The sequence below is a fragment of the Ursus maritimus genome, unplaced genomic scaffold (genome assembly GCF_017311325.1).
Source record: "Ursus maritimus isolate PB19 unplaced genomic scaffold, ASM1731132v1 scaffold_4, whole genome shotgun sequence".
NCBI lineage: Eukaryota > Metazoa > Chordata > Mammalia > Carnivora > Ursidae > Ursus > Ursus maritimus.
The window spans coordinates 65935982-65959948 of NW_024426552.1; the positions used below are offsets into that span (position 1 = coordinate 65935982).

Sequence of the window (23967 nt, forward strand, 5' to 3'; positions counted from 1 at the left end):
CCAGAGCCTGCCACTCCCCCTGCTTGTGCTCTCTCTGACAAATAAATAAAATCTTAAAAAAAAAAAAAAAGACTATATAAGTTAGAGCTGACAATAAGTCATCATGTCTTTTTAATTATACATAGAAATATCATTTGATATGACGTTCTGCAATGTAAACAGCAATCAATGAGTTTTTATGTGTTTGAGATGAAAATGGAATGGGAGAAAATGTATTTTTTTTCCTGGTGCAGAATCCCTAGCAAGTAATAAAAAGTCCTTTTCTTTAAAAAGAGTAATTTCCTCACTAGGAACATTTGTGGATTGTGGTTGCCTTAAGAAAGTGAAAAAATTATTAATTGGACAATGGATTGTTTCCCTCTAGACAACATTGTGGAACCATAGAATCATCAAATCCGAGATTTATTAGCATGCCTTGATTCCTTTTAGAATATCTGTAATATTGTTTGAACACACAAGACATAAGGGGCTCACCATCTGATAACAGATTTCTGATAAAGCAGGAGCGATATCAGGAATTTCCTCCTAACAAATATTTAAATATCAAGACACAGAAAGATAGTGTTTGGTTGCTGATAACAAACTGCACCAAAATTACAAATGCAAACCAAGCCCTAGTTAATAGTATTAATGATGACGATGATTTTGTCACATGCCAAAAATGTCATATAGATCTTAGCATTATGAGGATTCAATAAATATCGAATGTCCATTGAATTTATCTGTAGAACGTAACTGAACCAAACTGATGCTCAAGAGAGATTTTGCACAAAATTGAGGCTAGCTAGTGTGAACAAGATCTACATAAGTCATTCTGTTCCTTAGTGAAACACAACCATCTAAGCCATTTATGCAGCACGCCGTTTGTTTGTCGTTTCCAGGATCGCGCTGTGTAGTCTCCAAGCTGGTGGCATGGAAAGAAAGAGAAGGCTGCAGAGATTGAACAAACAGCATGCACTGTGGTATCCTTTATTTAAAAATTGTGAGCTAACTACAGTCGTAGTGTTCTCATTTACCATTCTGATGGCATAATAAACTGGGAGAACATTAACACAATTTCAAGACATTAAAAACCTGTAGCAAACACACACAGCACACATGCGCACACACGACAACACGCATGCACACAAAGATTACAGTCTAAAGACAACTAAGTGAAGAAAAGCTGCAAATGCTCTAAATCAAATTTTAAAACCCTTTATTATAAACTGTGGCAATACTGTGGCTATTATGAAAAAAAATTGTTTAACTGCTAAAAAGCAAAAAGAAAAATACTGGCAAATTTGAAACTAGCAGCAAAAAGCAGATAAAAATAGAATGGAAGGTAACATAAGACTAATATCAAAGTTCTAAAGTTGATACTGTGTAGGGTTGCACTGAAGTTATTTCAAATTGGTTCTTGAGGAACTATTAAGAAGTTCCTTGAAATATGAAATTGCTGCACTTTACAAACAGTGGAAAAGGAAAAGTATTTGGAATGTTACACACACACGCAGAGAAATGTATTAGGCATATCAGTTTATAGTCTTTGTTTATGACCTTCAGAAAGTTTATAAAGAAAATTTTAAGTGCCAATGTAGTGAAAGAAAAATTCCTAAAGATGCAAGTCTGAGTGCATTTATCAGGTCTAAGGATACATTTGAAGGCTGGGGGCAAGGCCTGACTGATGCACATTCAAGAAGAAAACATCGTGGAACCCAAAAGGTAGGTAGAGTTCTCTGGCGAGTGTTTCGAATCGAAGGTGTGTTAACATCAGACTACCCTGAAGGAGATTCCAAAGTACGTGCAGTTCTACAGCCCTTCATCAGTTGAAATCTGTTTCATAGTGGCCGATAAATAATTAAGACTAACTTTTCAGCAAACTGGTTTTTCATACATTCAAACACAAAAATCTTTACCACACATGCGGAGCTGATATTCTGTAACAGCGCAAATACGAATCCTGGTTTCGGAAGGAAAGCACATTAGCAAGGACTTTTTTTTTCACGGGTTCTTACAAAAATGTCTGTAGCTGCTAGACATCTGCAAGGAGGGGATAAGTTTAGATTTCCTACTGATTTTGGAAGAAAAGAGATTCTATTTTCCTAAGGAAGCCAGCCATCCACGAGCAGGGGACCGGTCTTCAGAATCTAAGAAGCATAATGTCCTTAGTGCTTAAAATCATGGCAAGTTCAGAGCCAGAAAAACGGGCAGGTGGAACAGGGGAGAGAAATGGAAAGTCTGAATGTCTACAGTATACTTTGGAACCAAATGGGCCTCGCAAGTTAAAATGGCTCAACTGCTTTCAGGATGAAGTGCTGCGGTGCTGGAGGAGACGCCGTTCTCTGGAGTTAGGAGCTGGGAGAGACGCATCTCCATCTCCAGGCTGGGCTGAGCTGCGAGCACAGGGCCTTATTTTTCACGAGTGCCTTCAGTTAGGGAATTTATGACTTTGCCCAGATAAGGATTTCTTTTGGTTACTTTCTAACATCAACTGATCGGGCAAGTTACTGGTAATTTCCCAAAATGAAATCTGGCTGTGCTAGTATCGTAAAGGTGCCAGTTACTTCACATTAATGCCCATCCATAGCTGCTGCTAGGTACCAGCTGCTGTTGCTGAACAATCAACCCTCAAATGACCTAACTAGATAATCTATCACACTAGGTGCTTTTACTATCTTGGATTTTTTGAGCTTTAGAGAAATAGTCTTTGTAATACGACTTAGAAGCTGCTTCCCTCTGGCTTTGTTTCACTCTTCCTCCTCTTCCTCCCCTTCCCCTTCCCCTTCCTCCATGGTCTCCACAATGAGCTCCGCTGTGCAGGTGGCTTCTCCGAGACTGTTGACAGCCTTGCAGGTGTACTTGGCATCATCGTCCCCGCAGACATCGCTAATGATTAAAGAGCAGTTCCCATCCTCGTCGTAGTCTATCTGGAAGTGGCGGGACTCCCGGATGGACTGGTCATCTTTGAACCAGACAACTTCAGGGTCTGGGTATCCTGCAGCACAGGGAGAGGACACAAAGTGGCAGAAACCGTTATTCAAAGTTTTTTATCAATTCATGCTAGCAGCTTCTAAGGAACCTCTATTGATTAAGGGTTGACTAAGGGGGTACAGGAAAAAAATCATGATGTTGGCTTTTAGCATCTCTTTTGAGATTTACATTTGGATATGGGTGTATGTTGTAAATAGTAATATCTGAAACCCCTCAAGAGTTCTTTACAGTCATGCCATTTGCCATCCATGTGGGGCTTGTACCCCTCCCGCCTTTACACAGATCCAGAGTACAGCCTGTAGCACAGCCCTGACTCCAGCCATGCGCCTAGAGCAAAAGAGCTCCTTGCATGAAGAGAAAATTTCGTATCTTGTATAGAAGTTGAACTTAAATTTTATTAAAAATAAGAGAACTAATGGGCACAGGAGATCTTTTGGAGGTGATGGAAATGTTCTAAAATTGGATGGTGATGATTGTACAATTCTGTAAATTTACTGAAGATCATTGAATTGTACACTTAAAATGGGTAAATTTTATGTTATATAAATTATAACTCAAAGCTGATAATAAGCTCTATAATACATAAGTTAGAGGTAGCTGATAAAATTGCTTAAAAAAAAAAAGCAAATTTATCTTGGTCTGATCCAAAGACAGATAATCTGCCAACCATAGATAACTGGAAATTGACCACATTTTATGTTATTAGTCATGTTTCTGGAGAGTTCAGCATTTAAAAACATATTTTATATACACATACACATCGTATGTATTATATATATGATATATGTATATACTCACACATAATAAGCCTTTACAAAATATAATGATTCTAACTGACTTTTTCTTTACGTTTTGGAGAAATACTTTTACAGGAAAAAAAATTACAGCCCCATCCAGAATAAAAATGATACATAAGAACTTAAGAATTCTAACATTCTTTTTAAGTAGATTTTGTTTTTATCAAACTGCAGCCATATGCTTTAATTCCTCCTTACTGCTCTAGTCAAAGTTATGCAAATAATAAAGGAAATAATCCCAAAGTGAAAAGTACAAAAATGATAATTACCATGTTGTAATAATTTTTAAAAAGGAAAAAGAACTTCAGAAGCCCCAAAGACAGTGGTGATGGTGAGAATTCTGAGCATTGGCCCCAGAGCTTTCAGTCCCCAAGCTGCACACTTCCCCACTAGCAAAGGCAACACATCTATTTTTTTTTTAATTGAATAGAAAAAGAGAAAGATGATGATAGGCACTGCATTTACAAGGCAATCTGAGATACAATGACGCAGGAGAAAAACTTTTTTCATTCCTCACTTTGGGTTACTTTACCCAAAAGGCATTATCTTGTCATACTGCTGGAGAATCTTAGAATGTGGGAGGCATGATTTGTCTGACTGCTGTCCTGTGCTATGCAGCGTTGGGAAAGTTGCTTAATGAACTCTTGTGCTTTATTTGGTCAGAATGAAACGGGAGATAACCCTCCACTTTGGTTGGCACACAACCACAACAGTCACAGACTTGAGACAAAGAATCCTGTCTTTTCTTGCCCTTATCTTTCTGGAAGGTTGCCATCCGTGGAAACTGAAATGCTTTGTGTCACCATCATTGCTCACTTCTCAGGTGCCATGCCAAGATCCCTGAAGTTCCCCTGAGCACTAACAACTCACAGTTCTACGGCCACATTTTTCCCGGCAGGCAGAGAAGCACGGGGAAGGTGGCGTAGGCACCCAGAGCCCAGCTTCCCTCCATCTGGAGTCACACGGCGTGCTCCCTCTCTGCACTTACCAATCCCGCAACTTCTCCCTTGACTCCATGACACCTTGAACAGACTTAAAAAGTTCCCTCTTCTCACATATGTCCTCTCACAGCATCCCCAGAGCTACGCAGGCATTAGACATCGTCTTAAGGTTAAAGGCCTGAGGCTGAGAAGAGTTAGATCACACCCAGGGTCACACAGCCCCTAGATGAGCAGCAGAGCCACCGGCTCCCCACCCAGTACTCTTCATGCCCACCGTCCTTTGAAGCCTCTTGTGGGCGGTTCACACGCTTCCCAGAAGCTTACGAAGCTCATTGCATTGCGCATGTTCTGTAACCAAACAGGTCCCCAGTAAACCACTCTTAACTTGAGCCTAGTGGCTGATGTAAGGATGTGAAATAGCAAAGGTGTCCTAGGCAAGTCACTGAGTGGCACCAACCTTCAGGAGGGGGAGTGGGAGCATTAGGCCAACTCCTCCTGGCCCAGTTGTCCTGGCAGCCTGGCTGCCCAGAACAGACATTTGGCCCGGGGCACACAGCAGGGCCCACCAGTCCACCGCACCCCTTTTGTAGTCAGGGGAAGAATAGCTACAACTTACCTTCAATCTTGCAGTCAAATCTAGCAGCGCTTCCCTCCACAACCTCTAAATCACGGATGGTCTTAGAGAAATAGGGTTTTACATGGGGCTTTTCCTCAGCAACAGCCTCAAGGAAAGCTTGAGACACATCTTCTAGGAGACAGGGAAGGAAATGTGGTCAGTTCTTTATTCCTTATTCTCTCCTCTACCCTGGTTTAAAAAAGCTGAATTATTATTATTTTTTTAAGTTGCTATAATTCAGCAAATAATGCGGCTTAGAGGACTGAATCAAGCACACCTTTCTCCTGGGGACAGGTTGGCCTGCCGCCAAAAGGTTTTGGCAGCAGAGAGAACCGTGACCAAACTGCGGAAATGTTCGAACTCCCCCCTTCCCTTATGCTGACACATTGAAAAAGGAAATAATCTCTAAAAAGGATTTTTGGCTGCATTCCATGCTGTTTCAGGATTCAGTGGAGGGTATCTAGAAGGACAAACCACACCAGCCTTCCCGATCTCTGTCCCCCCTTTGCCCTCCTCTTGCAGTAGCAGGCCCTTTACCTGCTCCTCGGGAAGGAGGAGCTGGGTCCTAGATGCATCTTCAATCTACCTGTAGTTCTGTTCTCCACGCTTACACTGCCTTCCCATTGTATGACCGTGGACCAGGGATTTAGGATTGGTTCAGGGAAAAGCTGGACTTGGGGGGCGGGGGGCTCCTGTATCCTCTCCCTTCCCTCCAGGCTATTTCTGGGTCATCTGGGGAACGTGGATGGAGGGACCAGGCCCATGTGATGCACACTATGCCCCCAAATCCATCAGAGTGGCCCAGCAAGCAGCCTCGCCAGTTACCCTGCCTTTATGCACAAGAGGGATCGAGACTCAGCTTCTCACCTTTGAATACCAAAAACACCAGGCAGCGGGAGGTAGGGGGTGTCTCTGGCAAAATGAGGCGCCTTGAGAAGATAAGGGCCAGACCCTATGTGCATCTGGAGCATAAAGAGGCCAAGGCCCTCACTGAGGAGACGGTCAGGGCAGCATCTCGAAGATGGTGTGCAAATAACTAGCCCTATTGGTCTCCAGGAGACCAGCGCACAGTCTACCCCATCCAAATGACATGTTTCAGCATCATGAGAAATGCCAAATGAATATGAACTATAGTTCATTTTTTTTTAAAAAGAAAAACACAAAGAATATGGAAGGATATTTTTTAAAAAGATATTACTATATATTTTTTTATGTTTACCTATCAATATACAAATATCACTTCTGTAATGAGAAAAAAGGAAGGTTTTAATGAAGTCTTCGCTAATTCTTATGTAAAATACAGGGAAAAGAACAGCGGAGTTCATCTGGTTCTATTAGACAAATAACCTTCCCTCTGAAAATAGTTAAGGTTGAACAATTAAAGATTAACTATTAGACTTAGTAATTATTGTCAAGGAAGCCTGAAATTAGTTCTGAATTTAATCCTTGTAGTTTATATTATTTAAAAAAACCCGAAGCCCGCCCCCCCCCCAACCTCAAAATGTCCCTCCATCCCCAACCCTTCCTTTCTCACCAACTGGCTGGAGAAAAATCTTCCTGGGAGCTCCTTACCTTCAGATTCTAATTTTTCTGCATTGAGCGGGCTGGTTGGTGACCCTGTTGAGGATTTCCTGCCACTGAGCCCTGAGATCATTGCCATAGAGGACAGTCTTCCAATGGCTCTCACAGCATTGCCTGTTTTCTGGAAAATAGACACCGGGGTTGGACTCAGGCAGCGTCTCCGGTTCCAGCTGGGCAGTGGGGTTCGGGGACAAGAGCCTAGCCCAGGAGAAGCAGCTGTCCCTGAAACGAGGGCCTCCCAAGTGCTGAGGTTCTGCCAGAGGAGTGAGCCCAACCTGGCTCTGCTCAGCACTATCAGCGTGTCAGAAGATGTTCGGAGAATGGAATGGGGCCTGGAACCAATGTGTGCGTTAATGTGACTAAACAAGGTCAACATGAGACAAAAACCCTTTTCATACTGTGCTTCAACTCCCATAAAAGGGATAGTTTATATAAAGCAACTGCAGGCTGAGACAGCTCCAAAGACTTATTGCTGACGGGGTCCAGTGCGGCTGTTTCTCGTAAAACAATACTAGTGATAGGAATTTATTTGGTCCAGAGAAAGTTACTACAGATCCCACAGGTCATGATATAAAGAAAAAAAAGAAAAAGCATTCTACTGACCTTGGGCAAGTTGCTTAACCTCTCTGGCCTTCAGTTTCCTTCCCTGTATAAGGAGGGGGTTGGACAAGATGATCTCCAAGGTCTCATCAGTTCTGTTTATGATTCAGATACTTAAGAGATTTCGAGAAACACTCTGACTGGCCTGCAAGTCTGTGAATGCACAGTGAGGTTCTGGAGGAGTGTTCCTGATGCACACCCAGGCATCAAAAAGAAGGACCCAAAGAAATGAAAGGCAGTGGCACTTTGCTTTTCTGAGACGAGAAACTTTGGGAGAGGACAGAATTTCTGCTGAAAAGGATGCCAGAACTTGAGATGAAAACTTGCTTTGCATTGTGAAAATTCTACCAAGTATAGGATTTAGGTCCTATGCTTTAGAATTTAGGAACTCCCCCATAGTATACAGTTGTGTCTGTGTTTCTCCTTCACCTTCCGATCCCACAGGTCCTTGAAGGTTTCACCTTCAAGTGAAGTTTCCCACCCCTTTTCTAAGGTCAGTGGAATGACAAGGTGAGAAACGAAGGCATCACCAACTCTTTCCAACCCTGCACCCAGAGCATCTTTTCAGGCATCCAGATGCTGTATGTCCAGGGGGCAGATGCCACTGCAGACTGGCTGCTGAGAGAGGAAAGAAACAGCCTGCACACAGGCCGGTGGCTAGCACTCACCTACGGGTCGTAAGCTGCACCAGCAAAGCCACTTCCTCCTCAACTAACTTCATGCGCTCAAGTATTTCAGTAAAGCCTAACAATCTTGGACTATCTGGAAAGCCAGGATATTTCCGTAAAATTATTTTGAAAGTAAAGAATCACAGGGCACTAAGGACTCATAATGGGTGTGTGTGTGTGGTTTAAGCCGAGATCTGCTATGACCACCACCACTTTTCTGTTTGTCACATGCCATCCTTGTGGCTGACTCTTTTCATGTACTTTGGACAGACATTCCATCCTGCTCTGTCCTCTGGCCATCCGCCCTCTTCCATACATCACTGTGGTGTGGTTATGTTTCTGGCCCTCTGTCACCATGGTGAAGCTGTGTCCCTCTGAACAGAATTCCGGAAGCCCCAGGTGGAGGTGATGTGGGGGTGGGAGAAGAAGATGAGAGAGGACAATGGACCAACTTAGCTGTGTGCAGAGGCCCCTGGCCCTGCAGAGAATGTACCTGCAGACTGAGCCCACTTGGCAGCCTTGCATGCTCTGCTAGGAGAGGCTGTTCTGGTGACATCATTGATCTGTTTGTTGTGCTTGCTGAAGAGACCCAGGTCTTCCCATGGGAGCTCATCCTAACCTCAGGAAGGGGCAAGAGGAGGTGCCAGCCACGGCAGCCCTCCCTATGGAATCAACGTCAGACCAGACTACTACCAAGTCAGCCAAACTCTCAGACCCAGCCCTTCTGGCTCTCGATTCCCTTTATCCAACACAGATTGGTTTGCCTGGACCAGGAGTCACTCAACTCAGAGAGTTTGTTCTCAACAAAGGGACATTACTATGCAAATCAGTTCCCCTCTGTGGACCTCATGGTCTTGAACCAGAAGATTCAAATCTCCCTATAGCTCCAAGCTTGTGCAGAGAGACTATGATTCATACATGTGACTGTGTAGCAGGGAACTGCCCGTGATGGGCTCCCTAATTCCAAACGCCTTCATGGTGACTGGTCAGGACTGTCTTCCCTTGTGTGGTGTGGAATAAGGAAGTTTTTCCTCTTCATTAACAAAAGGACTAATATTGGGGCACCTGGGTGGCACAGCGGTTAAGTGTCTGCCTTCGGCTCAGGGCGTGATCCCGGCATTATGGGATCAAGCCCCACATCGGGCTCTTCTGCTATGAGCCTGCTTCTTCCTCTCCCACTCCCCCTGCTTGTGTTCCTTCTCTCGCTGGCTGTCTCTATCTCTGTCGAATAAATAAAATCTTTAAAAAACAAAAGAAAAATGTTTTAAAAAAAAAAAGGACTAATATGAAGTTGCCAGAACAAGACAGATTAAAAGGGTATTTCAGAGAAGGGAGCCAATCAAATTAACAAACAGAGAAGGGAGCTTCCCATAGGGGGAAATTTTCCATCAGATGGAGTATTACAGCATATAATTTCTAAAACAGGGAGAAAAGTAAGTGCTTAGTAAGGAAAATCTTAAAAATAATCTGTCAGATTCAATCTTTGGGAACTGATTTATGAAACAAATACCAGTAGAGAAATTGTCACAACTGGAAAAAAATATATATCTGTATGTTCTAGTCTTCTAGTTTCATGCCTTTGAGCTGAAAAGTGGTTGCGGCTTTACTAAGAATTTTAGAAATTTTTGGAACATCAAGAAAGAAAGTTTGAATTCCCTAAGTTCCACCCTTGTTTTGAGGAAGTCTTTTTCTTGTCTGAGGGCGATTGCCAAGGCTGGGTTCCCGTGCTCCAGGCGGGCACTGTTTGTACTGGCCTCCCTAATGCCGCACAGACTCCCTCCCTTGGGAGAGCCGGCAACGGTGACTAACCAGCCCGGGTTTGCCTAGGACCGAGGGGTTTCCCAGGATGAGAGTCTTTCAGGGCTAAAGCTGGGAAGGCCCCTGGCACACTGGGGCAAGTTGGTCACCCTAGAGCCAGCTGGCCATCACAGACCCTACATATATACCAAGAGCTCTGAGACTCCAGTTTCCCCTGACAAGTGCATAATGTCCAAATGTGACGGCCAGGAGTACTCTCTGCTATACGGAGTCAAATCAAAAGCTTCCTTCTCTGTGGCCTATGGTCCGTACTGCTGAAGTCTTTGTGGGTCTCAGAAAATAAAATGGCTGCCCATAGGCCTCTAATTCCCAGTCCTTTGCTTCTAGTTTTACAAGCAGCAGCCCTGTTATCCTGTTCAACTCACCCTCGGTGCTACTGCTCACCACATCTTTTTAAAACTCTTTTAATATAAATAAAAAACATACCTTCTTTCAGAATAACTTCCTTCTAAGATCAATGACATGATTAGTCATCTACATGTTACCTTACTTAGAGGGATTTGCTCTCATGTTACTTCCTTCTTCCTGGGCCTTTTATGGAAACCACACCAGAATGATAGCAAGGAAGCTTCTCTTGCCCCCCTGTCTGCCCTGGCCCTTCCCCTCCACCACAGTCTACCCCACTTTATTCCACTGCACTTGGCTCTGCCCCACCACACAGAACCTCAGCTGCTCTGGGAGGGAGGCCCCTATTCTGGGCGTGCTAAGGTCCTGGTATCTGGGGTAAAAAATGTGGATGGTTAGATGCAGCTGAGCCATTACCAGTGAAATTATGCTTCAGGGACATCTTGTGCTGCATGGGATTTTCTAGACCACTTTTGTGTGTAATTTTGTGAAACCTAACCACTATTTTTGTGGAAAACCCATTTTCAAATGCTGCTACCTATATGAAGATATGAAATTAAAGTTCCTCCTCTGAATTCTATCCTTTTCTTTCCCTTCTCACTTCCAGAAAGCCTTATGGCTAATAACACTGTTAACAAGGAGAAAAAAATATAAGTGATTTAAAATATCAGCACAAATTATGGTTCCCGGACCCATCGGACTAAAAAATTCCATTTATTTCCTTTTCCATTTCCTTTTCTCTGCGCCTGTCCCCTGGGTTCAGGTCCTTTCTGGCTTGGGTTCATTAACAGATGTGTCGATGCTCCCAGAGAGCTTGAAGTGATAAGGCTGCCTCTTAACCCGCGGCGTCATCCAAGCAAAACCCAATGAGACTCGCTGCACGTAGGACCCTCCCCCCCCCACCAGCCACCCTACCCACTCCAGAAATACCATTATTTCTTTGAGATCTACTGGCCATAGGATCATTAATAAAGCCAACCATGATTTTGTGGACCCCTTTTTGTTTTAAGAATATTAGTTACTCCGATTTCACTGGATCCTAATGATACCAGAGGGTAAGGTAAGCAACACAGGTGTTCCAAGTCACCTGACACTTGAGGGAGTCAAGAGGTCCCCCTAAACCTTCACTGGGGGCTGACCAGGAACTGACTCCCATTGTGAGGGAGTCCTGGCTGAGCCACTCAGGGGGCAGTAGTCCCTTAAACCCACGCACCCCGAGCACCCCCTTCGCCTCTGCTCCTCTCAACCTCTGTGCAAAGTTGTGCTTTTTGAGGGTTTAGTGACCACGGTTTCGTCATGCAGTATGGCAAATTACCAGTGTCCCAATTGCCCCTAAATAGAGATTTCCGTCCTCTCTGCCACACAGACCAGTTTTAAATGGCCTAATTCTCCCAGCTGCCCAGCTAGAGGTCTCTGCTCCTGTCAGGGTAAGGACCTCTGCACCTTCTCCTCTGTCTACACTGTATCCCCCTTCTCTTGTTCGAGCCCATTTTCCGTGACCACTTTCAAAGTCCTGCTCCTGGCAGCATTTCCTCACAAGCACATCCAGCTCTGCTGTGCCTGGCTCCCTCCTCCCACCCACACTCACATATATGGCTATGGAAGGCTATACTGATAGTTACGGTTCTTGGTGTGCATTACGTCCTTTTATGTCCATTTGCTTCAGTTGCCTGTTACACTATACATTCCCTCCAATAGCCCAGAAATTTTGTAATACTAATAGTGATAATAAAAATAAAATAGCTGATGACAAATTCTCTATGGTTTTGGACAACAATTTTATCCGTCTGCTATTAATCAGAGGCAATTCTGTGCCATTGTTAAAACTGTACTTTGGAGCCAGGCTCTGGGTTTGAATCCTCTCCCACGTACTAGCTACATGATTCTCGGTAGCTTTCCTAACCTTTCCCTGCCTCAGCTTGTCTGTAAAGTGGGGATTATAATAGTACCTGCCTCCTAGGATTAAAAGGCTCACGGCATAGAATGTTCCCTGACATACGGCCAGCCCTCTCTATACATGAGCTACTGGTATCATTTTTGAACACTACGTGCCATGCAGTGTGCTCAAGGCCAGATGAAGATTACGTCCTATCATTCTCCCAACAGTGCTGTGATGTTGGTACCACTATCATCCCCCATTTTACAGGTGAGAATGTGAAGGCACGGGAAGGCTGTCACTCACCCAAGGACACACAGTAACATACAATCTCCCTAGATGGTGGGGATCATATCTCTGTAGATCCGGTGCCCTCCTCCTTCACTACAAAGAAATTAAAGGCCATCACAGTGCCTTTAGAAAGATCGCATTCTCCAGGGTTGCCAAATAGTCTTCAAGGCTCAACCCTAGCCACAAAGGCATGAAATGTCAGTCTTGGTCCCAGATTATTTCAGAAACAGATGCAAATATTTTTGGATTGAGGATAGCTCCGATGAAGCAAATGTGAGGGGCAACATCTGAGTCCAAAGTGACACCCTCATTACCTGCCATTTCCTTCTTGCCATGTACTTCTTCATCCGGTCCTTGGAGAGTTTCTTGGCCTCCATGTTCTTCGTGTCTTTCATTAGCCATGGATGCTGAAGGCACTGGGTGCAGTCCAGGCGGTTTCTGATGGAGGCAGAGATCAGAGGATTTCTGAGCAGGAGGGGACCTCAGAGACTGCTGGTCAGATCAGAAATGGGAGGTCACCTGTCCCTGGTCACACGGGGCAGAGCCCAGGGCTCTCTCTGTTCCCAGTCCATCCACCGTGATCAGGGTCACTGTGCTCCTGGCCTTTTTCCTCTCTTGGTCTGGGTTACACTGACTAGACCCAGAACAGGAAGTGTTAAGGCCTAACCACCAAGTAAGCAACTGGAGTCTCATGACCTGCCCTTGGAGTCTAGGAAGGGTAAGGGCAGACATATCTGGGAATGCTACTCTAAGGCAGGGTCATTCTACTGGTCACACGGGGGCAGGGAGCTGTGGAGGCCTAATCTTTCTGTCTCCGTCTAGTGGAGGGGAGAGTAAAACATTAGGCCAAAATCTCTGAGAATCACTGAGCTCACATGTCTTATGGTCTGGCTGAGTGTCAGGTTTTTCTTGTTAAAACTCAGAAGTATGTCCTACATACAACCTATGAATTATGACAACCTTAGAAACTGCACTCAAAGTCATTTAATCTTTCTGAAAGCTTTGGGACTCTAGAAATAATTCAGGGCCATTGCCTTAATTGTAAAAGGACTAATAAAGCCCAAAGAACCAAATATTAACATACATAGAAAAATGAGTATAAATAAATTTGCTAAGTATAGCAAAATGTAGTGATCTTTGGATAAAGGGATTATGGATTATTTTAATGTTCCTATATTCAAATTTTCTACAATTAACATGTATTTTATAATAGAAAAATATTTTTTACAGGATGGATAGATGGAGATTTCTGGTTAAAGAGACGCTAAGTTTAAGAGTTTATGGGACTCAACTGCCTTGATATTGGAAATCAGATCTTTTGTGAATCCATTTTACGAGCACAGAGGGGCCACAGAGCTCAGTACTGAGATAATTCAGGGTCAGATGAGAAAACGGGTATATACGTAATACCTCATTGGCCAAATCCTCAGTGAATGAAGCTCGATGGACAAAAGCCATCCTGGGCCAGTGTTACGAGGAAGGAGGCCTGCATTTCCACGAAGCACGCTGGGAGTGAGGATCGCTCCCACTGGAAGGGCATTTGGCCCGCACGACATCCAGAGTCCACCTGGGTCATGCCTACTTTTGCTACAAAGGTTGCAAGAGCAAAATGCTAAAAAGGCCTCACCGAACTGGAGGAGTTTGGCCTGAGGTATCTCTAAAGGACTGAGAGGAGGACGCAGCCAGACAATTAGAGCCATCTGACGGACCCTCGAACTCTGCTCTTTTAGCAACTGTGCTCCTGCTCCCAAACAGGATTTCTCCCAGAGGGGAACAAGTTAACTGGTAGCCTCAGGGGCTCTGTGGGCCAGGCAGCCAGGTGGAGCCTGCACCCCAAAGTCACCTGGCTAACGCAGTCATCTGCCTGTGGAGTCGGGCCACCCTTCCCCTTCTCACACTCTGGTGCCCCACCTCTTCACCACCACCCTTCTAGGGCAAAGCTTGGAACTGTTCCCTGTTGCCAAATGCTCCCGGGGGGCTCCTGGAGCCAGGCCCTGCCTCGTCTGGCCACCTGTTTACAGAGCGGGCAAGGCACCCAACGGGCCAGTTGCTCTCATCAGACAGCCGCTGCTCCCTTCCCCTGGGCAGGCCAGCTTTCCCTACACACGCACAGCCTGCCCGCCTCCCTGCTGTCCTCTCGCCAGTTCCCTCACCCGGAGAGTCCTCACCCACGAATGCCGCTAGCCACACCCGAGGCCCCTGCCCTGGCCTCCGCAGCTCCACTCTTCTCTCGTGGGAACGCTGACAGAGCGCCTTGTGTGTCTGACCTGCTCTCACGGCCTCAGGCTGCCCACGTGACCCAACACCCCGGCCTCCCACTGGTCGCTACTGTTTTACGTGTCCCTCCACCGACCTCAGGGGCAGCTCCCGGCAGGCGGAGGCGGAGGTGGGGAACCACACAGTCTGCACGGTGGGGGGGCCAGAGACCACTCAGGGACAGGGCTGAGCCAGCGGTCTGAAATCCCAGCCTCACTGGGGCCAGTGGGAGTAGGTACCCTGTTCAGGCCAGCAGTTCTTAAGTCATGGAGATACGAAAAAACACCAAGCCGGATTAGCCCTGGGGGTACGATCAGGGGCCACAAATAGGATACTTCCTGAGTAACCCCCCCGAAGAGGGGCTGAGGTTTCAGCATGGCTTCCATGGCCACACATGCACACAGAAAACACAAGGGGCTGTCATTATTCACACACGACAAGCTGCTCCTCTCCCTGCAACATCGGTCAAGGGTTGCTTTTTGAGTGAGGTTTCTGTGCTTCTAAAGACCAGTGGGGTGTCTGGAACCAGGAAGCGGGGGGCCTAGGAAGACCCCTCCCCTCCCCACTACTCGCAGTGCCTGCTCCTCTCTCCTCAGGGAAGAGGGGACCTAGAACGGGCAAAGGAAGTCCCTGCTTCCGGACCCCAGTCCAGGGAGTGGGGGAGCTGAAAAGATGGAAATGTCAACTCATTACTTCATATCTTTCTTCAGCAAATTGCTGATAAAATCCTTGGCGTCATCAGAGATCTCATCGAACGCTTCATCATCGAAGTCCCAGGTGGCTGAGGTAACGTTGGCTAGGGTTTCATTATCGTTGTCACCCATGAAGGGGGAAAGTCCACTAACGCTGGAAGATAAAAGCAGGATAGCAGGTGAATGGGGGTGGGTGTTGGCAGGGAGGGCAGTGTGGGATGATCCCCCCAAGTGAATGTCACCGAGGTCAAAGGTGAGGGCCCGCAAAGCCCTGTGCCCATAATACCCTTGTGCCTCCCTCTCCTCCCACCAGAGGAAAGAAGAGAGGGTGTGGCTTCCCGGGCCTTTATGGCCCCGACTCTTCTCAGTGCTCACTGTACTTTTGGGGTGTTACTTCCTCTTGTCACCACCTGCCTGTGAGGCTGAGGGGAAGGAATTTACTTAGTTTACAGCTTTGGCAGGACACAGCAGGGCCCCTCATCCCTGTCCTCTATTCTTGCCGAAAGCCCAGAACCTTCTCCAAGGCTCCTGGGTAGAAGACTCCCTTCCTGTCTGGCCTGTTGCCACCCTCACCAGGGACGAGTCCCATGGTACAGCACTCATTACACACTGGGCTATCTCTGCTCCCTTCTACTTCTCATCTTCACACCTGCCAGCACCAATGACAGGGCCCGGCACACCCGAGATGCTCAGCAAGCGTGGACCAACAGCAGACTTCAAATCAGCCATATGGGTGTGGTGATCCGTCTATACCAGTGAGCCTGAGGCACTTAGGCCAAACCAGAAAGCTTCCCGAAGAGACACAAAGGCGGAGGAAATAGCACAGTCTCTTCATTTTCCGGTAATCTGGGACATTTTCCTAATCGCTCTGCGCCATGCTCTCCTTCTCTATATGATGGAGAACCTACCACTTCACCACTTTTACTTATTCTACATCTCCTCTTCCTCCTTCTCCTCCTCCATCAACAGCATCATGGCAGCAAACATTTACTAGGTACCAGGCACTGGACAAACAGCTTAAAATAGATGAACTCATTCAAGCTTAATATCACCCTACAGCCCAGGTAACTCATTACTTTAACAGATGAGGAAATAGGCACAGAGTGGGGTTAAGTAACTTGTGCAAGGATTCAATCAGTGAGATCTGAACCCACGAACCTGTCTCTAGAGTCTAGATCTTAACTGCTCCTTTAGACGAGTATTTCCATGCAGATGAAGCAATCATGGTGTACAGCTCTGGCACGAGGCCTGGTCCCTAGTAAGGAGCTCTGTCCATAGCTCTGTAGATGTTGTACGGTTCTTCCACGTACAGCTCGTCCGCACTCGTCGTGCCTCACCAGTCTGTGACCTCAGGAATAACACACTTACCAATAACTTAAGCCAAGTGAAATTTGTAAGGCTAAGTATCTCAAAGCCAAGGAGCACAGCTTTACAGCTTACCGGCCTGATCCCTCACTTCCGTGTACCTCATCTTCATACCCACCATCCCCTACCATTCACCCTGACCTAGGGCGACCTCACGGGTGTCAGGCCTATGCAAGCATGCAGGGCCCCACCCTCAGAAGTTCCCACTCTTGGTTTAATGATCTGCTGCTGTCATACTGAAAGTCATAGTAATGTTTGAACAAGTCACTCCACCTTTTTATTTTGCACTGGGCCCCACAAATTATGTAGCTGGTCCTGCCCTGACCTCACTTGAGTCCCATGAGGTGGATCCAGGGACTTCATGCCATCAACCTTCCAGATTAAGCCTTCACTAATGTCCCTTTCCCCCAAATCCGTAAGAACCCATCATAAACAGTAATGCAACCCTTCTGGAGGCGTCTCTAAGTTCAAAAGGCCTCAGCTTAGGAAATACAACAGCACCTGCAAACTTAGTTTTGTAAAACAAAACCCACTGAAATATTGTGAGGCAAGCTTGCCATGGGAGGAACCCTCCGGCGAAACCTTTTGTAAAAAGAAGAAAGCTTTTGCAATGTGAGTTAGCTCGCCCTAGTCAATATATTCATGTTTTAGAATAACAGAGTTTTGCAGATGGCATTAAAATATCTTAAAGCAAAACACTGATTTCTGTTCTGTTTGAAGAAGGCACGGGGCTAATTATTCTCGGTTACATGACAACGAAGGAAGGGTGGGAGCGAACCACTCCCGAGTCTGCAGTTATAGGCTATCCCCTCCCCCAACTCTCTGGGCCTCAGTTTCCCCTTTTTTCACCAAGGGCACTGGGCTAGAATTCCTAGGGGCTTCCTGCTCTCCCCATCTCTGCCATCTGGTGTGACCCCAGCTAGCCCCATCTAGAAGCAGCCTGACTCTTGTCAGCTACATGCCTCCTTCTGTCTTTACATTTTTCCATTTGAAAGAAAGGGGGGGAAAGTCCTGCCGCATTCCAAAGACCACAAGAAGAGCAGACAACCCTGCTGTGGAATGCTGCACCGTCCCCTTCTGTAAACCTCCTTTCCTAATTAGGGACTGTAATCCTACAAAGATAGGCCTTAATCTCTGTAAAGTTCACAGCTGGGGAGAGCCGCCTCATCTCCGGCGCTCCTCCTTTCTGGCAGCCCATCCATCTGAAATACGCCCAGCCCTGGCTGGCTCCTTGCCTGCCGAGCTCCCACAGAATTCCTGTTAAAGAGTATGTCTCTAAAATAAAACTTGCAATACATGCAGAGCACGATGACAGAGTGTCGGGATTTCAGTAATGTTGGTGGTGGGATTTGTCAGGATTTTTTTTAAAATGTTTTTTCGGCTTTTTATTGCTAGAATTTGCATAAAGATCGCGTATGGTTGATCAACCCAATCAACAAACACAATAACATTAACATTGAAACACAACTACCCACCCCTCTTCCTAGTTTTATCTCATTTTTTAACTGAAGGGGATCACAGTATGCCACCCCAAAATACGCCACTTTGGTATCAAGAATGTTTTGACCTGAAGGCAATTAGCTCTTTGCCCTCCCTTTTTGTCTAAAAGCAGGACATACAGTTCTCTTTATTAAGGTGACATAAATTTCCATTTGTAAATATGTTCCCTCCATTCCCAGAAAGAGGAGACTCTTCTTCATAACAGACCTTGCTAAACAAACCTTCTCACAACTTCCCCTCCAGAAGCCCCTAACCTCTTTTTGTCTAGTTATTTCTCTACAGTTGCTTGCTTGCCTCTGTTAAATAGTATGTAAGCCCCCAATTCTGAACACCTTCTTGAATCACATTTCTTTGTGAACTACTATGCACATGTAATAATTAAATCTGTTTTTTTTTCTCCTGCTAATCTGCCTCTTGTCAGTTTGATTTGTAGGCCTCCAAGAAAAGAACCTAAGAGGGTGGAGGAAAGTTTTTTCTTCCTCCCCAACAAAGCCAACAGATTTATCTGTTTTTTACAAAACTGCAATCAGCATGGGAAAATTCTTGGGGGCTCCACTTTTTCTCACTTGACACTGTCATTCACAAGTGTGTGCAGAGTCTTCACATTCATTTTTAATGGTCGCTGATGAGTCACAGAGGTCATGACGGCAGGCTGTTCTAATTTCTTAATTCTTAATCTCTCACTGAAGCAAAACTTCACCCAGGGAATCTGATGCAGAAGACTGTTCTGCTTGCAGGGCAGAATGTCAGAACAAAGAAAGGTACAGAAATGCCTCTTGCACTATACCAGGAAAGTGTTTTTCAAGCAGATGACCTTCCTGCAGGAACGGCCAGTGAAATGGCCACATCTGCCAGCAGAGCTCCTGAATGCTTAGGAAGCGGCTAGTCTTTTATCCCATTTTAGCCTTCAGATACTCATTCCTTGGGGTGGGGGAAAGATTTGAGGGGGCTGGTTAGGTCCCAGAGGAAGAACTCAGTATCATTTTATGCCGTGGTGAGAAAGTACACCCCCTGGGTTAGTCACACTAACTGTAGCCCAAGTCTCTGAAGAGCAAAACCTGTTAGGTGGTGGCTGGGACTGGTATGGGCTCAGGGCTCCTGGAGATTGCAGGAGCTGGAATCAGAGAGCAAGTCCGGGCTCAGCAGTGGGGACGGCAAGGGCAGCCCTTAGTGGGGCTGCTGGATCCCTCTGAAGAACCCTGTACCAAAACCCAAGTCTGAGTAGGCACCTGATGTTTGGGCACTGGGCATTCTCCCTAGCCCACTGAGCTGATGTCCCTAGAAGTTAGACCCTGGATGGGGATGGCTGCAGTGTTTCAGACCACACTAGATGCTCAAGAAATGAGCTGAGGGGGCCTGGGTGGCCCAGTCATTTAAGCATCTGACTTCAGCTTGGGTCATGATCTCCAGGTCCTGGTATGGAGCCCCATGTCGGGCTCCCCACTTTGTGGGAAGTCTGCTTCTCCCTCTCCCTTTGCCCCTCCCCCCACTCATGCTCTCTTTCTCTCTCTCAAAGAAATAAATGAAATCTTTTAAAAAAAAAAAAAAAGACAAATGAGCTGAAATAGGAGTTGTCGCTGACCCCAAGATGGTAGGGAGAAGGCAGAGCAGTAATTGCCCTTTACCTTGCCTTGGAGCAGAGGAGGGAGAGAAGGACTTTTGGAGTAGGGGTGAGAGAAGGCACAGAGAAGGGTTCCGGTGTCCCCATAGGCAGTAAGGGAACACTGAGTCCTCAGAAAATAGGTGAGAGGAAAGCAGGAGAGGAAAGGCGATCTCAGAAAAGGGAGTAAGGCTTAGGACATCACTGAAGTGTGGCCTAGAGCACTTCCGTCCTCTCTCCTCCTAAAACCAGACACTGCTAACACCAGAAGGATCTCTAGGAAATTCATGAAATCTACAGTCTCCCTCCAGAATCAGGGATGAGAAGGGTGGGGGGGGGGCATAATCCCACCCACTGCATCTCTACTCTGCCTGGAAAACCCAGGGTAGGCAGCGAGGCCAGGTCTCCAGTGCTGGGACAAGATCAGCCCTGATCTCCCTGAGGGGTTTGAGGAGTTCCTCCAACAAAGTCATAACAACCTATGGGGACAGAGCTGGTCGCTTAGGAGGTGCTCACCAAATTATGTGTTAAACAGTAAATGAGCTATTACCTATTTCCCTGGCTTCCCCATCTCTCACTGGCCCCAGAAAGGAGATGGGGGGTTCCTTTGTACAAATGTGGAAGGTGGCCTTGATAAAGACTGTCAAACAGACAACCTCACTCTGAAGAGAGGCACAGAGGGTACATGAAGACTGCCACAGAGCCTCTTCTGGAGACTTCCAGTAGCAGCTCTAGAATTTTGCATAGCAGGGTCTGAAAGGAAGCAATCTGGCTATCTCCGACTTTTGTTTTGGGTACCACGTGCTCTGCTGGGAGCCCTCACTCAGGAGGGGAGCTCCCAGTCCTCTCCCCATTGTGAGAGCCAACAGGAAAAGTCCCAGGGGGCAGAGCAGCCCGCGGTGGTGTGTGCAGGAGCCTGGACGCTGGAGGGCTGTAGGAGGCCCCGCAGAGCTGACCTGTGTCCATCATGCCTGGCCCTCACCTGCCTCCCTGTCACAAGCACCTCTCCCCTCTCCTTGCACCCTGCTGGGCAAACACCTTCAGGATGGTGCCCCATTCAACAAAATTATTTCCTCCCCATTTCAAAAAGCTCTTTCCTATTTCTTGGTCTTAGCTTTAAAAGTAATGTAATAAAGCAATATAACATATTATCCAAATTATTATGGTCCTCCACCTAAAAGAATTTGCATTTTAAAATAGAGTGCTCTTATGGCTCAATAATTCTAGTTCTAGATCATATATCCAACATGGAACAGAATACTTGCAATACCCCAAACTGGCATCTATTAAAAACCCATCCATGTAGACTGGGTAAACTGGACGATGGTCACATGGTGGAATACGACGCAGCACCGAGAATGAACACTCTACCACTACACACAATAACATGAATGGGTCTCATGAACAATGCTGAGCAAAGGAAGCCAGACACATCTTCCTGTATGATTTTGTTTATGTAAAGTTCAGGGACAGGCAAAACTGGTGCATGACGTTAGACATGAGGACAATGGTTACCTCTGAGGAACAGTGAATGGGAGGGGACTCGGGAGGGCTGCAGGGGCCCTAGCCGTGCGGGGATTCTTCGTCTGGGTACGGGTTACACAGGCGTGTTCACTGTGAAAATTTAAGGGCAGTCCCTGACTGGTAGGGAGATCAGCTGTCCTAGTTTCCCAGACTATCCCTGCTTTATTTTATTTTATTTTTTTAAAGATTTTTACTTATTTATGTGTCAGAGAGAGAGAGAGAGAGAGCAAGCACAAGCAGGGGGAGTGGCAGGCAGAGGGAGAAGCAGGCTCCCCGCTGAGCAAGGAGCCCGATGTGGGACTCAATCCCAGGACCCTGGGATCATGACCTGAACTGAAGGCAGACACTTAACCGACTGAGCCACCCAGGCGCCCCTAGACTATCCCCGCTTTAGTACTGAAAGCCCTGTATCCTGGGCAGCCCGTCAGGCCTGGGTGAACCGGGAAGGCTGGTCACCCTCTAGGACTGTGGGAAGTGGGCAGCCATGTGGACTTCCTTGGCCCCTGTCACCTCCAAGCCAAAGGAAGATCAGATCCCTGCCACGACTCACTCGTAAGTGTGTGGTGAGGATCAAACGGGGGCCCACGTGAAAATCTGTGAGGGACCCAGGGATGGAGCGAGGCCACAGGACAGCTGGGTCTGAACAGAACACACTGAGCAAGCCTGTTTCTCAAGTGTCTCCCCCGGGGCCAGAGCTGCCATGTGAGCACTGCCCAGCCTGGGGCAGCCCCAGGAGGGGTGGCTGGGCCCACTGCCCTGCTCTAATTCCTTATTTACCAAGGGAGGCAGGTCCACTGCAGCTTCCACTACCCCTCAGCTCCCTTTCTCCCTGGGGAGGGCTCGGGGAGGGAGAGACAGGCAAATGTGCTGCTGGCCAGGGGGCTTCTTGTCTGCTGCTCTGGGGAGGTGGGGGCGGGGGTGACCCCGGGCAGGGAAGAAGAGGACTCTTTGGGGTTCAGAGCCCACTACCCAGGTGTAATGGAGGGAGACTCTCCTGATAGGCCACAGTGAGAACTGAACTCCTGAGCAGGTGGAAAAGAAAGGAACCTCCTGGCCCCAGGGAGCGGGTGGGGTGGGGGACACCCGGCACTTGAGAAGCAGTCTCGGTCAGTTCATCCCGCACACACACCAAATCACTCATCTCTGCTCAAGCTTCTGTAACAGTGGCACCCGAAGCTGGCTGTGCCGCAGGATCTCCTGGAGCCACTTCTCACTCGGGTCTGAAGACCCCAGGGCTCAAAGAAACCCTTCTTACGTCCTCTTCAAGTTTTCTATGAAAACATTAAAGTTTTCCTGTCGTTGTAACAACAAAGATATATTTTCTGCAAAATGAACGCGTGCGTATCTGCATCTTCCAGAGGAGGCCACCCCGTTACTGCGTGTTGCCACAGGAGCTCGGGGGCTGCCTCTGAGGCTAAGGACCGTCTGCAGCCTGGGGTTTCAGAGACTGACTTGGTGAGACCCCACCACGGTGTGTGTTCTAGAGCCTGCTACTCAAAGCGTGCTGGTCCCTGGATCAGCACCACTGGCAACCTGGAATCTGCTAGAAACGTGGATTCTTAGGAAGCAGAACTTGCAGTCTAAGGAGAAGCCAAGGTGACTGGTGCATATGACTGTTCGCAGAGCGCTGCTCTGCATTCCCGGCCCCCCCTCTTCTTCTCCAGCATCACTAACTGAAATGGCTTCGTATTGTCCACCTGATTTCCCAATTCCAATTCCTGTGTGGCCTTCTGTTGTCTGCTGACGGCTCTCTCATCAGAAGTGCTTATAACTGGCCCAGATACTGGGCTCAGGGAGGAGGCTGGTTACTGGGGTCCCCCTGCCATGAGGATGGGGTGCTGTCTTCTGAAGACAGTGATGACGCCCACAGGAGATGTGCACCTGGGCTCCCTGCGTCCTTCTCCATGGACCCACCTACACAAGTGAGGGTAAATTACATGACCCCAGCCACATTCCACCCTCTTGACCACAGACCCCAGCCTGGTCAGCATGAGGGACAATGAAGGGCCCGGAATGGGGTGTCAGTGTCAGCACTAGCCACCCTATGAGTGCAACACGGGCTGCTGACTTCACTGGGAAAACAGAAGTGGGGCAGGCCGGTGGGATGGGGATAGGAGCTGCCGCCCTCCTGACTCTGGGGTGGGCTCTCCACCACAGCCCACACTGGCTCCTTCAGTGGCAGGGCAGCCTGGGGCCCCTCCTGTGGCGCTCTGTGCCCCTCCCTCACGGGCCCCGAGACTCACAGGATGTAGCAGATGACTCCGATACTCCACATGTCCGTGGCATAGCCGATGGGCTCATAATTGATGACTTCAGGCGCTACGAACTCCGGGGTGCCAAAGAGGACCTTCAGAGAGCCTGCATTCTCTGTAACCGGGATGGAGAGGGATCCATTACCAGAACGTTCGGGAGCCAACCCGCGGTAAGTGAATGCCATCTGTGTGCAGGGGAGGGACACAGACGCGGTCTGGCCCTTGGCTGCTCTCCCCTTGAGAACGGCACAGACACAGCTGGCCTCCTTGTC

The 23967-nt window shown here is 47.3% G+C and overlaps 1 protein-coding gene across 1 annotated transcript in view; it reads right to left on the reverse strand.

Annotated features, from left to right (window-relative positions):
• Window positions 1-955: 955 nt before the first annotated feature.
• The window catches only part of MYLK (myosin light chain kinase), a 129444-nt gene continuing 106432 nt past the window's right edge, over window positions 956-23967 (reverse strand). The window contains exons 27-32 of the mRNA XM_040621726.1: window positions 23687-23810; window positions 15456-15608; window positions 12821-12944; window positions 6900-7029; window positions 5328-5459; window positions 956-2977 (exon numbers count right to left, since the gene is read on the reverse strand). Coding sequence (XP_040477660.1) covers window positions 2730-2977; window positions 5328-5459; window positions 6900-7029; window positions 12821-12944; window positions 15456-15608; window positions 23687-23810 — 911 coding nt within the window. The 3' untranslated portion in view covers window positions 956-2729. The remainder of the gene's footprint in view (window positions 2978-5327; window positions 5460-6899; window positions 7030-12820; window positions 12945-15455; window positions 15609-23686; window positions 23811-23967) is intronic.